The 16661-nt window shown below is 37.6% G+C and overlaps 1 protein-coding gene across 1 annotated transcript in view; it reads left to right on the top strand.

Annotated features, from left to right (window-relative positions):
• The window catches only part of KCNH5 (potassium voltage-gated channel subfamily H member 5), a 304115-nt gene that overhangs the window by 222889 nt on the left and 64565 nt on the right, over positions 1–16661 (top strand). The window contains exon 9 of the mRNA XM_032344425.1: positions 8851–9103. Within this exon, the coding sequence (XP_032200316.1) occupies positions 8851–9103 (253 nt within the window). The remainder of the gene's footprint in view (positions 1–8850; positions 9104–16661) is intronic.

Genomic DNA, 16661 nt, shown 5'->3' with positions numbered 1-16661 from the left:
CACTTTACTTATCGTGAAGGGTTTAATTTACCAGAAAGCTCAGTCTGATGTTGCTATCCTATTTCAACTATATGTAATAACATAACAGACTTTACTCAATAAGAACATATTGATCAAGGTCTAGTCTGGTAAATGTCAGCATATTGGGAGAGTGAGTGGAAGAGCTTAGTGTTCTCTGAAAAGTTTCTAACTTTATAGTTCAGAGTTACCTTTACACATAAACACACTGATACATGTATATACATATATACCACATCCATAATCTATATATGAGTGTTAGAGTTGTGAAAAAATGTTTCAGTGTGATCCCAGTTGTGTGAACATTGATATTTTGTTTTATTTCAGTTTTCCTTCCACTTAATAATTTCCTAGTCTTTTCAAGACATAACAATTTTCTAGCTATTATTTTATATATATTAATATATATATAAAATTATATATATTCTTGATTTAATCATTCTGCATACACACATATAGGTATATATGTGTATTGGCACATATATATATTATACAATCAAATAATCAGATCTCAAATTCCTTTTAGAATTAAATGCAATATGAATGAACGACTCACCTATCTTTTGCTTCATTTACTACTCTGACTTATTTTGACTACCTTTACTTTCTACAGTTGTTGTCTACACACATACGCACACATGTAGATATATTAAATTGCATACATAATTTGAAAGAATGATAATGAACATCTTTAGGAATTTTTGTTTGCTCTCTCTACTGGAAGGTTGGGACAGAAGCTTATGTGTCAGGTCCTTTTCAACCAACATTATATTGTTGAAATTTATCTATGTTATGTGTAGTTCTTTCTTTTTCATTCTTGTGGCTGATAACAGTTCATTGTATGAACATACCACAATGTATTGATCTATTCTAATGTTTTTTGATCTTTGTGTAATTCTCAGCTTGGAGCTGTTATAAGTAGAGCTCCTACAAATGCTCTTGTTTATGTGGTTTGGTACATTTCTATAGGCATAAACCTAGAAGTGGAAATGTTGGGTCTTCGGGGATATATATGTTCAGCCTTTGTCAATATAGTCAGGTAACGGAAGTACCTGGGAGTATGTGAGAAGTGCATTCTTGAGAGCTTGTTTGGACGTTCTAGCAGGGGAGCGCAGCTACTCGTATACCCTTGACCGAAGAACGGTCCTCTCCTCTATCGGGGAAGGTCGTCCTCTTCGACCGAGCACGCAGCTTCGGGAGGGACGCACATGGAGCGGTGAGGGAGGAAGGGGACACCCGCCTAGCCAGCCAGATCAGCCGAATCAACCCTGGCGATCAATGGGGTGACAGATGTCGCAGCCAGATCGCCCTCACATCCAGAAGTGCATTCTTTTAAAGAAGCTGGAATGTCATTTGTCATAGGCAACTTTAAGATGATCATTGCCAGATTGTTTCCAAAATTGTTACTACTCTTTTGGATAATTCAGTCAAATACATTTTAAAATATATTTCTAATCTTAGAAAATGTTTTCACATGTGGAAAAGTACTCTCGTTTTTACTTTTTAAAAAAATTGAGGTTAGTTGACACACAATGTTCTGTTTCAGGTGTACAATTTAGCAATTTGAGAAGTTTATACATTATGCTATGTTCCCCACAAGTGTAGCTGCCATCTGTCCCATTACACTGCTATTACGGTATTGTTGACTATATTCCTTATGCTCTGCTTTTTATTCCTGTGATTTACTCATTCCATAACTAGAAGCCTGTATCTCCCCCAGCCTCTTTACCCATTTTGCCCAACACCCCATCTCCCTTCCCCCTGGCAACTATCTGTTCTCTATTTATAGTTTTTTTTTAAAAGATTTTATTTATTTATTTGACAGACAGAGATTATAAGTAGGTAGAGAGGCAAGCGGGGCGGCGGGGGGGGGGTGGTGGGAAGCAGGCTCCCTGCTGAGCAGAAAGCCCTATATGGGGCTCAATCCCAGGACCCTGAGATCATGACCTGAGCAGAAGGCAGAGGCTTTAACCCACTGAGCCACCCAGGCGCCCCTATTTATAGTTCTGATTCTGCCTTTTTTTTTTTTTTATAGATTCCATTTTTGAGTGGGGTCATATGAAATTTGTCTTTCTCAGTCTGACTTATTTCACTTATCATAATACCCTCTAAATCCATCCATGTTGTCGCAAATAACACAATCTCATCCTTTTTTATGGCTCTGTAGTATTCTACTCTGTGTGTGTGTGTGTGTGTGTGTGTGTGTGTGTGTGTGTGTTTGTATTCCATGTTTTTCTTATCCATTCCTCTATTGATGGGCACTTAGATTGTTTCCATGTCTTAGCTATTGTAAACAATGCTGCAGTAAACATAGGGGTGCATATATCTTTCTGAATTAGTGTTTTCCCTTTCCCTGGATAATACCCAATAGTAGAATTATTGGATCATACAGTGTTTCTATTTTTAATTTTTTGAGGAACCTCCATACTGTTTTCCACAGTAGTTCTACCAACTTACATTTCCACCAACAGTATACAAGGGTTCCTTTTTCTCCACATCTTTGCCAATACTTGTTGTTCTTTGTCTTCTTCATATTAGCCATTCTAACAGTTGTGAGGTGATACCTCATTGGGGTTTTTATTTGTATTTCTCTGATAATTAGTGATGTTGAGCATTTTTCCGTGGGTCTGTTGGCCATCTGTATGTCTTCTTTGGAAAACTGTCAATTCAGGTCCTCTGTAAAAATATTCTTATTTAGTCAAATATACACACATAAAAAAAGTACAGACATAAGATCAAGAATGGAGAACAACTGAAACTCTAAGTTTCATCAGATCCCTAACTTTGGGAAGTTAGTGGCCCAGAACATCAACACCTTTAGCTAAAAATTGGGAACAATTGCTGTTTTTTCCTTTTTATTACTCACTTAAGTGCAGGACCAAAACCATGAAAAATTTGGTAGAACTGGTTCACTACATTTTTTATTTTATTTTATTTTATTTTTTTATTTCCAGCATAACAGTATTCATTATTTTTGCACCACACCCCGTGCTCCATGTAATCCGTGCCCTCTATAATACCCACCACCTGGTACCCCAACCTCCCACCCCCCGTCCCTTCAAAACCCTCAGATTGTTTTTCAGAGTCCATAGTCTCTCATGGTTCACCTCCCCTTCCAATTAGCTGGCATGATATTTTCAGAGCACTAAACGAGAAAAACATGCAGCCAAGAATACTATATCCAGCTAGGCTATCATTGAAAATAGAAGGAGAGATTAAAAGCTTCCAGGACAAACAAAAACTGAAAGAATTTGCAAATACCAAACCAGCTCTACAGGAAATATTGAAAGAGCATCACTACATTTTTTTAAACAAAAATCTTAAGTCTCACTTTTGTATTTGTAGTCTATTTGCAGAAAATTTATGTCTAAAGTGAAACCTATGAATTTTAACCTATAATCTCTTACTGGTTATAGCAGTCTTCTGTAGATATGACCTTTTACTTAAATAATGGAAGTTAATTTGCTTTGGTTTTATTTCATTACATTGTCCCTGAGTTAATTCCTTGGGGGGTTTGGATACCCCAGAAATTGGCAGACTAACCTCCAGACAGCTGCTCTCCCTTGGTCTGCACGGCTGCCTGGTTATACTTAAAAAAAAAAAAAAAAAAAAAAAGAGAGAGAGAGAAAAAAAGAAAATAAGGTGAACTTTCTTTTCTTCCCATAAAATGAATGAGAATTGAATTCCTGTAGAGAACTTTACTTCATTTGTTGGTAGACTTTGAGCTCCTCATTCCCAAGAAGGATTGTAAAAATGTTTTACATTCAAATGTCACTTGCCTTACTCTCTCCACTGATTTTCACCAATTTAATACCAATTCAGTTGGATCGGTGAGGGGAGATTAATTAGGAATGCATAACTTAATTGCATCAAAGGAAGCAGGGATTTTGAAGAATGTCAGTGGTAACTTCATTGCCTATCAAAATGTCATTAATGCATTTATTCCTTTATCCTAAGAAAGAGAACACAGGGGTCATCTGCCCTTTTCAATTACTATTAAAAATAGCTGACACTATATTATTCCTGGCATAAGATTTTGTAGATAATCAACAAAAATAATTTATTTTAGTAGTGAGAGACATCAAAAGTGAGCCTTGTTTTGTTCACTGCTTTCAGACACTTAGAATAATCACCATTATCCTCATTTTCAGATTAGAAATTTGATATAGAGTGATTAAAAGTGATCATTCTGTTGTCCCTGAACTAGGGCGTAGTGAGTGATAAGAGACTGCCTTCACTAAGATTAAAGCTCTCAGCTTTCTGTCTCATTACAGTTCCATAGACAATTCCATACAAGCCATGTACAATTCTATTTTTGTCTCAGGTGAAATTGGTTTTTCTTTTTCAAATGCAAATGAAGAATTTAAGGGGAGGGTGATTCTCATATACTACTGGGTTAGAGAGTAATTTGATATACTTTCTGCGAAAACAATTTGGCAAGATCCTTGAAACGTTTTTATATTTTACACACTAATTTTTCTCCTAAAATAATCTGTCCTCAGACAATCTGATGGAGAGAGTATTTGTTATACCTTGATTTATGAAAGGGAAAACTACAAATCCAGATATCCAGTTAAATGCAGTGGTTAAGTGTTCTGATTGTATGATGGAGTATTACAAATGATTCAAATTGTTTTTAAATCAGTATTTCATGGCATGGGAAATGATTATAATGTGATATTGGGTAAACATGGAAAGAAATAAAGGTTTAGAGATTCAAGTTTTATGAAAATGGTATATACATATATAAATATGTGTAAATAATGAAGAAAGCTTATGTTCTTCTTTATAGGTTTATGATTTCCTACATTTTATATAGTGGTTATTAAAATGCATTTTTTAATGTATTCAAAGAGTTAATAACAGAGAGTGTAAAGCCTTCTGTGGGCTTTGTCGAGTCAGACATTTCCTTAAGGAATCTTGATTTAACTCTTTGGTTTCTAATTAAAGTATTTAGGCTTACTTTTCTAAGCTTTAGCAACATACGTAATATTATAATGGGTGAAAGTGATGGGGAAACTGCCATTTATCAAGTATGTTCACTCCCTGAGAATATTTAGCTCAGGTGCTTTCCCTGTACACACTAAAGCTTATATTTCAAGTATGAAACTTCCTTTTAGCAAACAGTAATGGGATAAATAAATAATTTTTCAATGTATCCTTATGCCTTTACCAACACACTAAAATATGCCACACATTTATCTGAAGCTGAAATTAAAGTGTTTAGAAATGGAAACATATCTGCAGAGAAATCTAGGCTATTCTATGGTGGTAGTAGTGGTGGTGGTCCCGTCAGTGATTTGCTAATAATTAAACTATATTTTGATTAATAGGACCTTAAATCATTTTCAGAAATTATCATTTATATTTCTGTATCTGCAAAGAACCAGAAAATATAAAAGAGTGCCAAATATTGCATTTTATTCTTGGTTAAGCTTCATTGAGGAACATGGCTTAACAACTGGAACTCAAAGAGTTTTGGGTTTTGCTAGTAACATATTGAGAAGCCTGGGGCAAATCATGTAACCTTTATCCAGTACATCTGCCTTATCTGTAAAATGGGGCACTGAACTAAGAACAATGATTTTTCAAGCTATTCCTGACTGGAAGCTCCAGGGGGGCAAGGACTATGAGAGTTTTTGCTCTTGGATCTGGAGGGCTTGAATACTAGCCAGCATGTAACTAATAGATAACCAGCTATCACTAGCTCTGAGTTAAATGAGTGACTGGGTGTGCCCTTGGCTTAATAAATAAATAAGTTTAAAAAAAGTTATTTTTCAGATCATGGCATTCTTTTCTTTTTTCAAGGTTGGTTGTGGAATTCTAAAAGTGAGCTCTAGAGCTCTAGCTCTTCCAAAGAGAAATCTTATTCATTATCTTAATTAAGAATCTAATTTATAACTATCCTGATATGAAGAGGGGATAAATAATCACTTTCAGTATGGATATTTTCTACTGAAATGTAATTTCATTCATTTATAACTACAAGATACCCATTAGGGAACCTACCCACAAGAGATTGGATATAACACTCGAGGCAGAGTTCATTGAAATTGGGACTAAAGGAGCAGGTGTTAGAATCATCTTGAACAGTAATTTTATCACTTAAAACTAAATTTTTCCTTGCCTAAGACACTTAGTAGTGCTTTCATTAAAAAAAAAACAACAACAACACTATACTCATATTTCAATGACAGACACAGCATATAAGGCACATGCTCTATCCAGGGGTAGGGAAAGAGCTTGCCACTGTGTGTGACTTGCGTCTATTTCAACTTAGTTTTAACTTGTCACTTTATGACATCTGGACTTTAGTATATAGCATCAATAAAAATAATAAATGAGTCAGTGTCATAAGTGGAGTGAAGCAAAAAGGGAAAAATGCACTTAAAATGTAATAAAAATCCTCTTTCAATATGTCACTGAACAGAGAATATTACTAGCATTAGAAGATTTCATTTGCTGCATGAATCCTGAAAGAAATAATTAGAAGGACATAAAATGACTGTTACCACAGTGAATCTAAAAAATTAAAAATCCTGTAAGGTAAATGAAATAGATACAGAATGATCTATTTTCCATTAAGCTATTCAGCGTAATGTGTATGCATGTGTGTATGTATTTTGCAATTATTTTTATTTTTTGGCTTTTCAAGCACTAATTTCATTTTCAGCTTGAGGAAAATATTAACATGAGCTAGTGCTTGAAATATCTTCAGGTTCAGTGCTGAAATATTTTCTTAATTTTGCCTGGAATCTCATCAAACAGCCAAGATACAGAATTCAGACTGGGGTGGAAAATCAAAGAAAAGCAAATTGCTTTTGCAGAGATAATGCGACAATAAACTTTGTAAGAATGCTCATGTTCAACAGGGATAATAAAGCCATTGTTTCCTTAGTCCTGCCCATGTGCAAGGCTAAACTGGGCTAAACTCAAGCCCCTTTATTTAATTCCTTCAATGGACCTATGAAATAAGGGCTATCCCACTTCACAGACGAGGTTTAAAGAGATTAAATAATTTAAGCTACAGAGTGGCAAGTGATAGATTCAGACCCAGACCCAAGTCTTCCTGAGCCGACAATCTTTTTTACACAACTCGACACCATAAGTTATGCCTCCTAGCCATCATGGGCTCCCTTCTCACCCAGGCCATGCCCTGCCCTAGTACATTTCTCATTGTATTTTCATTGTTTCTGCACATGCCTACCTCTCCCTACTCTATGGTTAGCTCCCACATTGCAAACATAGTGTCTTATTTACCCTTCTAGTTCCACAGGTCTAATGCAAGGGTGTGCCTCATCATAAAAGCTCAATAAGGACCCATGGAATGATTAATGTCAGAAGTCATTATAGATTAATATAATAGAACATTGCATTATTATGGAAAAAACTGACATGGAAGGAAAGTGCAAACTGCTTCTAAACCTCTGTTAGGCATTGTTTTCCTCAAAGATGAGATTTTTCAGGATAGGTGAGTTGATCCCCACTCCCTGTGGGAATTCAAAGAGTATAAAAAACCTACAGAGTAGCTTAAGTGATACAAAATAATAGGGACAGTATTAGGAAAGATTAAGGTAAGGGATATGGAAAGTATTAATGGTCTTCACATTTATGATGGATTCGTCTTCTACACAGGGAAGCGACCAACTTTTCATCGATAGTGAGCCCCAAACAAAAAGAATACTCAGGATATTTCAAGACTTGGGTAATTTTTAAAGGTTCAAATGCATGTAGTACAGGAGGGAAAACTATTTCATATTAAAACTTTATTCAGTATAACTTAATTGAGAAAGATCAGTTCAGTTTGAGAGGTTGAAAACCTTGCAGAGAAAAACATTTCCGAAAAGGAATAGTTTACCAAGGGGGTTGGGTGAGGATTCTAAGCGAGTATGTATATGTATCTTTAAAGCGGGTAGCACCAATTCTGTAATCATATCTTGCTTGATGATGCTCTGATTAAATATGGTCGGTAGTGTCCATTTTAATCTGGGTCCTTAATTGCCCTGTCTGAAAGCTACAGGCAGCAAGAGCTCCCTAAACCTTAGATGGAGAGCTGTCTAAGCATGTTTCTGCCATTTGTGCTCTCTTCTGAACGATGCCTAGAGCTTGAGTTCTCCCGTTTCCCTCAGCAGTCTTTAGGGGTCAAAGACCAGGGTGAAGGGGGGCTGCCATGCGGTAGTGGTCCCACCTTTTGGCAGTGCCACTTCCAATTGTCGAAGCCCGGCAGAAGACTGCTGAATACCCTTTTCACTCCCTCGACATAAATTTATTTGTGAAATGAAAATCTTTCAGAGTGACAGAAGACACACATAGAGGGTAGAGTTCTCTCAGCCCGTGCCAGCAAGTCAAGTTGCAAGGGCACTTTCGTTGACTTTGTTGTCTCGTAATTGATTCATATGAATCCACCTCCAAAATGGAGTAAAGTCCATTATCCTGAATTTTGTTTCAACTCTAAAACAGAGACTAGACTGAAATGAATGTTAATGCCCTAGTTTAGTTAGCTCTTGGAGGAAATTACATTAAGATCTTTTTCTGAGACCCTTCTGGACCACCTTAAGACTCTCTACTTTCTATGGGGAGATCCATACCCCTCTCCAAACTTTACTTGTGGTGCTGTAGTGTAATAGTCCCTATACTCATCAGCTCATCTGAACGGATTATTAGGTCCTTGAGAGGAGAAGTGTGTCTTTTAACTTTGCATTCCCAGTGTCTAGTACCGTGTGTTACAGACTTTGTCATGGTCAGTAAATATTTATTGGATGACTTTTTTTTTTCCCCTGAAATAGCCCTTTTCTCTTTTCTTCTCACTTATTCATTTCTCACTTTCTTCAGGTTCTCTCCATCTGTCCCAAGGACATGAGAGCTGATATCTGTGTTCATCTAAACCGGAAGGTTTTTAATGAACATCCTGCTTTTCGATTGGCCAGCGATGGGTGTCTGCGCGCCTTGGCGGTAGAGTTCCAAACTATTCACTGTGCTCCTGGGGACCTCATTTACCATGCTGGAGAAAGCGTGGATGCCCTCTGCTTTGTGGTGTCAGGATCCTTGGAAGTCATCCAGGATGATGAGGTGGTGGCTATTTTAGGTACTGTGAACTTTCCTAATGTAGTAGCAAATGTGTAACAGTTTTAGAGATTTTGCTTCTCAGGTTTCTTAAGAGAAATTTCCTCTGCTTGGTGACTTTGGAAATTGGGTCACTAATGAGATGATGAATCTTAGTGAAAACTAGTAATGCTCTTTCAGCAAAGATCATTAGTACTGGTCACAGCTTAATGAGCTGTACAAGGGTTTGATTAAACTTTCTTTGGCAGTGGTAAGACAATACTTTTTAGATTAGAGCTGATCATAGCCTAAGGTGACTGTACATCCTGGTGTTGATAAGTGTGAAGAAGATGGCTTGTGGAACTATTTTCAAGTTAGCAACCTACAATGTTAGTCTCAGAGGGGCCATAGAACCTAACTCAACACTTTCCTTTAGAGATGAACAAAATGAGGACCAGAAAAGTTGAGTGGCTTGCCCAGCTGGTTAGTAAATGAGTTAGGACTTGAGTACAGATCATCTTATTCTAAATATTTTTGCCTCATTCGTCTCAGTGGACCTAAGTGATGAGCTAAAAGTGTTGAGGTAAGTGAATTTGACCCATTATATTGGAGGAATCATAATACAAGTAAATTTAGGTTTATAAAGCTGGTTCTGTCCATTCATGAGCCAAGAAAATATTTGGCTAATAATAAAGTTCATTCTAAAATTCGGAGGCCCAGTAGATGGTTATACTAACAAAAAAAGGCAGTGATAGTATATGTAAATAACAAAATTTTTAAGAAATTACATGTTTGGGGCAAGGTAATATATATATTGGTGAAACTATATGAAATGGCATTTTTAGATCATTTCTGCTCAAATCTTTGTAGCAAGTTCATGAAGTCCACATAGATCTAAAAGGAAGCAATGAGGTCAGAAGAGAATCACCCCTTGTTTTTCTCTCAAGTAAAAGAAGTTAGAATTGCAGGATGTCAACTCCATTTTCATCATATTTTTCATGGCTCGTGTCTCATGAAAAATGAGCTCAGTTTTTAAACTACTGGATTTTTTAGCTACTGAGGTCAACCTACCATATCTTGAATGCCACTTATTTTTATGAGTCAAAGATTGACTTATGTGTCTAAGAAGCTGCAAAAGCAAAACCCAGCACAGAAATGAAGAACTGATTTCAAAAAGCACAATTGTCTGAAAAAAACAACAGACTTGAGAATTGAGAAGCAGTGACCCTTCGTGGGAAAATAGGTTCAGTAAAATTCATAAGAATTACAGAAAGCGGTTCAGGATTGCAAGGGACCGAATACAATTGTTTTATAAACCTCTTCTTAACTATTTAGAAATAATAGTACAGTTAAGGGGAAAGCTCTTTTAGGAATGATTTTTATTTGTGATTTTTGCAAGAGAAATTCATACAGTACCTGAGCATCAGCACTGGGTGTGTGTTTATTTTTATTTTTTAAAAGATTTTATTTATTTATTCACAGACAGAGATCACAAGTCAGGCAGAGATCACAAGTAGGCAGAGAAGCAGGCAGAGAAGCAGGCAGAGAGAGAGTGGGGGAAACAGGCTAACTGCCTAGCAGAGAGCCCAATGTAAGGGCTCATCCCAGGACGCCGAGATCATGACCTGAGCCGAAAGCAGAGGCTTTAACCCACTGAGCCACCCAGGCACCCCTGGGTGTGTGTTTAATTCCACTTGGTGTTTATTCTGCTTTGTTTCCTGGAGTATAAAGGAGTTATAGATAATCCTTCATAAAAAGTGTACGTTTTGCCAGAACAGTCCTTTGTGGTAAAACAAAGCATAAACACACTACAACCATTCTTGTTTGCTTTAAGAAGAGGATAGAACACATACCCGAAACAGGTGTATTTTCTTTTCCGGCACGTTGGTGTCAGTGGTGGGCGGAAGGTTCCGGGTACACGGTGAAGCTAGTTCTGCCTCGTGATGAATGACCTCAGCTGTGTACGCATTGTCATTTGCTTTGCCCCATTTTCTTCATCACAGCCTCACCTTGGTAACTTATTTTCTAGAAAGAAGGCTGGAAAAAGCCCCAGGTGCAGTGCCTCCGGCTTGTGTCTGTCAAGCTAGAATCATTTACGACTCAGTGAGACAGACAAAATGCATTTTCTTTCCCTTTTAAAATAAAATGGTAGCTGGTTTTGCACAACGACATAGTAAAAATGAACACAGGGCTCCTGGGTATCAGACCAGCCTCATCATACATCTGTCACATTTTATTTCTTTGTGTGCTTTTTGTTTATCTTCTTCAAAAAATCCTGGGATTCAGAGACTTTTCATTTCTTGGTTTAATGAGTCAAATTATATGTACACCTCTCTCTTCCCTGGAAAGTTTTCTTTCCTTTTTTCCATGGGCCTTGACCATAGATTAATTCAGCTAAAAGGCAGTCAGATGATTTAAAAAAACAATTTTTTTTTTTGACCCGGAAGTGATCTCTGAGGGCGGAAATGTGTGTGTGAGGCGGGGAGGCACAGTGGTGGCCAAGGCTGTTGGGGGCTGGCAGGCTGCCTGGGTGCCATGGGGCCCAGCAAAGACACTGTCTTATAGGATTCTGTGGTGTGGGTCAGTGATGACGTGACAGATGCAGAGACGAGCTTTGAGAACTCTGTCCCGCTGTGTAGAGCATTCTGCCAACCTGGGTTTCTTGGAGAGGCAGTGTGAGGACACTGTGCACTGGGCGTGTGGACTCGGGATGAGCTTCTGCAGGAGAGAGGGTGTGGAGCTGTGGACGGGCTGCCCTTGTGTTCACACCATGTGCCCATCCACCCTGGAGGCACCTGAAGCCCAGCCTGGAACCTACCAGAAAGGCCTTTCCCTACCAGCCCCCCTATTGACTTGTAGATCCTCTCTCCAGCTCCGTTTTGTGACTTCTTAGTCTTGTCATGTCCATTTTGTGACTTAGTCTTGTGGTTTCCATTGAGGATGTATGGTTTCAGACTTCTCTAAGTTAAACTACTTTCTTTGATGATTACGAGAACGGCGGGAGGGTTAACACTCAAGATGCCTTAATAATGTTTTATGAAAGGGGGAGGAAAAGGGAAATCCAATAGTGTCACTCCTGATATTTGGGGCCTGTCCATTCTTTCTTGCTCCTCCTGTTTTTCTTCTTCCTCTTCTCATTTTTTTGGTAGTTGAATTTTGAAATAACTACAAGCTTAATGAAAAGTTCCAAAAATTATCAGGTTGTGGAGTTTGATATATATCTTTAGGTTTTCTGCTTTATCGAGTAAGTTGACTGGGTCTTCTGCCTGCATAAACTTTGGGAGGTATTTATAGGTTTGGTTTCAGACCACCACAAAAAAGCAGGTATCACAAAAAAGTGAGTCAAATGAATTTTGTGATTTCCCAGTGCATATGAAAGTCATGTTTACTCTATACTGTAAGTTTAAGTGTGCAATAGCAGTCTGTCTAAAAAAAAGGATATACCTGTATTTAAAAATATTTTATTGCTAAAAATTGCTAACCATCATCTGTGCTATCAGTGGCTCACAATCACTGATCACAAGTCACTGTAACATCTACTAATAATGAAAAGTATCAAGTATCGTGGAAGTTCGAGTGTGATAGAGATACAGTGAGCAAATGCTGTTGGAAAAGTGACACTGATAGATTTGCTCAATGCAGTGTTGCCATAAATCTTCAACTTGCGAGAAAACCTGGTACATAGGTGGGTGTCCATGTGTCTCACTGCTAATGTGTTTTCTCTGTGTCTCCTTGCGTTTGCTTTAGTTTGTGTTTGGTGGATGCCGCTGTGTAATTTGGTGCATGGATATTCCTAACTGTATATCCTCATAGTGAACTGTGGCTTTCAGCATTGAGCTGTGTCCTTTTTCATCAGGTCTAATGATTTTTTGCCTTCTAAGAGTCAGAAAGAAAGAACGTCTCTCACATCTAAGCTTATGTCAGAAAAATGAGACTTTATCCTGTTAGGACCGTAATCAAAGGAACGAGACTGATACAAAGCGAAGGTCAAGCAAAGCTTTATTTTGTGCCAAGCATTGAGAATCAAGGCGACTGGTTGGGGTCGCCTCTTTGAATCAAACTGACCGGTCAGGGTTGCCTCTTTATAAGAGATGGCCCTGTCTGGTCAATTTGATTCTCGATGCTTGGCGCGAAATAAAGCTTTGCTTGACCTTCACTTTGTATCAGTCTTGTCCCTTTGATTACGGACCCAACAATCCCAGTTGTCCTCATAGGAGAAACAAGTGGGCCTTGCTGTCTTTTATACGGATTCATTTGCAAGTTGAAACGTTGAGACGAGAGGTCATTTTATTTTATTTTTTTTTAAGGTTTTATTTATTTATTTGACAGAGAGATCACAAGTAGGCAGAGAGGCAGGCAGAGAGACAGGGGGATGCAGGCTCCCTGCTGAGCAGAGAGCCCAATGTGGGGATCGATCCCAGGACGCTTAGACCATGACCTGAGCCCAAGGCAGAGGCTTTAACCCACTGAGCCACCCAGGCGCCCCAGGGAGGTCATTTTAATTAAAATTGCTAAATGCAAAGAACAGCTGCAGTTTCATTCTTTTGGATCTTTGCCTCTAAACAGTCTCTAGGTAGGCACGTAATTCTTCAGCGTGTCAAAAATGCTAAGTGTTTAATGAATAAGTTCTGAACCGTAACTAATTAATGGAAAGATAAAAAAAATGTAGTCAACAAATACCTTCTGTTTTTAACACTGAAGGATGGCTTCAAGATGTTTTTCTAAATAGGGCAGGTGAACATAATTGCAGTTCATGTCTTTTTCCAAGTTGAAGTTCTTTCAGTTCCTACACCTCCACCTTTTTCTTTTCGACCTTCCCACTTTTTATGAAACACAAAGAATTCCAAATTAAGTTCATGATGCATACATAATATTTTATATCCTTTCATATCTTCTTGCTTTTAAGTTCTTACTCTGTAATTACTTCATGTGAACAGATTTCTTAGTGTGGCTAAAATAGCCAGGTTACTTTTAAGTGTCACCGTGAGGGATCTTGTACCGTTAAGGGCTGTAAAAGTGACATTTCCCTGTGAACCATACACCTGGCCCCCAAGATACTTGTTTTTCTGCACTCACCTTTTGTCTTTTCTGTGTCTACTGATATTAGAATCATCGAGTTGGGGAGTTATTAATCTAAAAACAATCTGTATCTAAGTCTTATTTATTTATTTATTTATTTATTTTTAAAGATTTTATTATTTGAGAGACAGTGAGTGACAGGGAGAGTACAAGCTGGAGGAAGCGGGTTCCCCACTGAGCGGGGAGCCTGATGTGGAACTCAGTCCCAGGACCCTGGGATCATGACCAGAGCCGAAGTCATATGGTTAATTTCTGACCCACCCGGGTGCTCTGTATCTAAGTCTTATAATTATAAACTCAAATTCCCAAGAGAACTAGGCTCGTTTACATAGAGTTTGGATGGAGAGGTTAGATATTGTTATAGGGCTGGAGAAGGGAGTGTAAACGAGGCAGGGACAGACAGAGTTAAATAACAATATTCTAAAAAAATAATTTCCTGTACCTGAGTTAAGATTTCATTTTAATTAGAATCATTTATAGACATTTTTGCATTATAAAAGAAAACTTATAAATTATGATGCTCAAAATTCAAATTCTGCTTATTTTTATTCCAAAAAGAAAAAAATCTGAGATGTGAATGAATATTTTGCTATTTTGAGAATCTGTGAAAATGTGACTTCTGTGCTACAGTTAAGATTTCTTCCTGTATACTTGCTATTAGAAGTCAAGTGTTTCTCACTTTAATCCTTAAAAGGGCTTTTCCCAAGCTGCAGACAATTATTTTCTCTTGCATCCACATTTCTGTGTTTTGAGATGTTGAATTATGAACCAGGTAGGTTTGCTGCACATATGCTGATGAACACAGTTAATTCAGACGACTCCATAAAGGTCAAACTAGTTATCTGCTTTTAAAAAATTGCATGCTTGTCTTATTTTAAATTTTTGAAGAAGTGATTACATACATCATTTTTACATGGTTCAAATTATATACTTTAGCGTTGTTCAGTCTGTAGATTTGGGGATAAAATATAAATCTTTACAATCTGGTAATTTAGCCTCAACTCCAAATTCTCTCCCCATCCTCCTTCAAAGCTAAGTCTTGTTTATTCTGCCATCTCGTAATTTCTTTATCCTGTGCTTAATATCCCTTCCCGTGACAACTGCTCATAAAATTCTGCTCCTGGGCTGTGGCTGCCATTGAAGACCTGTTAGCTCACAATCTCTCACCCGCTTCAACCTCTGATTTTCTGTTACATGGCCGCCAAAATAATCTTTCTAAAATATAATTTATCAGGCTAGCCTTCTCATTGAGACTAACATTTTAAAATGTTTTTAATGGACTGACTTTTTAGCAACTTGGGGAGAAAACGTAGCTTCTAGGGTGACGGATGAGGCTATTTTGGTCTAATTTCCTTTCCTGCCTGACTGGTGCCATTCCCATGCCCCACCGTGTTTTCACAGCATTCTCAGTTGCATGAAGATTCCTGGTACCTCCAAGTTCTCCTACTGGCAAGCTTCCTTGTTCACAACAAATCTTTCTCTTCTTTCTAGTTGTCCTGTCTCTTGCTCCCTCATGTTCTTTCATTCTTTCCCTTATGGCCCTGGTCTGGATTTGGTACCTCTAATCTGGGCTCCCGCTGCATGCCTACAAAGCATTCTTAGCCATTTCGGCTTTTATCTTCTACCTGTTTCACTCTCGGTCTGCACTGTGAGTGCTTGAAACAGCTTGCTAATTTTGTATCTCTGTCATCTGTGATAGGACCCCTTAAATGGGTTCTAGGCAAGGTTCAATTATCCAGATTAGCTAGCACTTTATTTTGCCATTAAGCTGTTTTCGTCATTGTGTTTGTTTAGGGTACCCATGAAAACTATGTTGTGTTCTGTTGCCATTTTCTTTATGTCCTATTTTGAAATACTGACTACCCTCTGTTTTGTTTTCTTCTAAATGCTTAGAGTAAAGTGCATTTCCCTAAGATTCTAGCTTCAGCATAGATCTGTTATGGATTGAGAAAACAATTTCCTACTATTTATCAGGCACTTGGAACAAAGAGAATATGGTGGGCCAAATGTTAAATATAGCAAATCACTTAACACTCTTTAATAAAACACTCCTTCCTTGTTCTTCATCAGGCACTCCCAGTATCAGGAAAGAATCTAATTTATACCATGGTCATTGGCCATTGTAGGAAAACTTGAAATTATATCTATGAAAGGGGTCTTTGCTTTGATTCCTGAAAATGGCATCACTTTCTCCATCAACTGGAATAAGTAGTTCTGCAAATCAGAATTAATTTTATTAGAAAATAAACATTTAAGAGTTAAAAGGGGCTTAAAAAAAAGAAAAGAAAATTTGTAGTAAGTAACTGAGCCCCTTACAAGGCTTAAGTAAAATTTAAAATCCATGCATACATTTTTATTTTAATATTTTTTAATCAAAAGTATATTTTTTAAAATGTACATCAGCCCCTTTGAGAATTGTATTTAAGTACCAATAATCATCAAGTACTCATCATTTTTCGTGCATTATTATGTCAAATCATTTAATTAACTGTGAAGAGAGCACTTGCCGTGGTCATCTTACA

This window comes from Mustela erminea, chromosome 5 (genome assembly GCF_009829155.1).
Source record: "Mustela erminea isolate mMusErm1 chromosome 5, mMusErm1.Pri, whole genome shotgun sequence".
NCBI lineage: Eukaryota > Metazoa > Chordata > Mammalia > Carnivora > Mustelidae > Mustela > Mustela erminea.
This window is presented reverse-complemented; position numbering and strand designations above follow the sequence as displayed.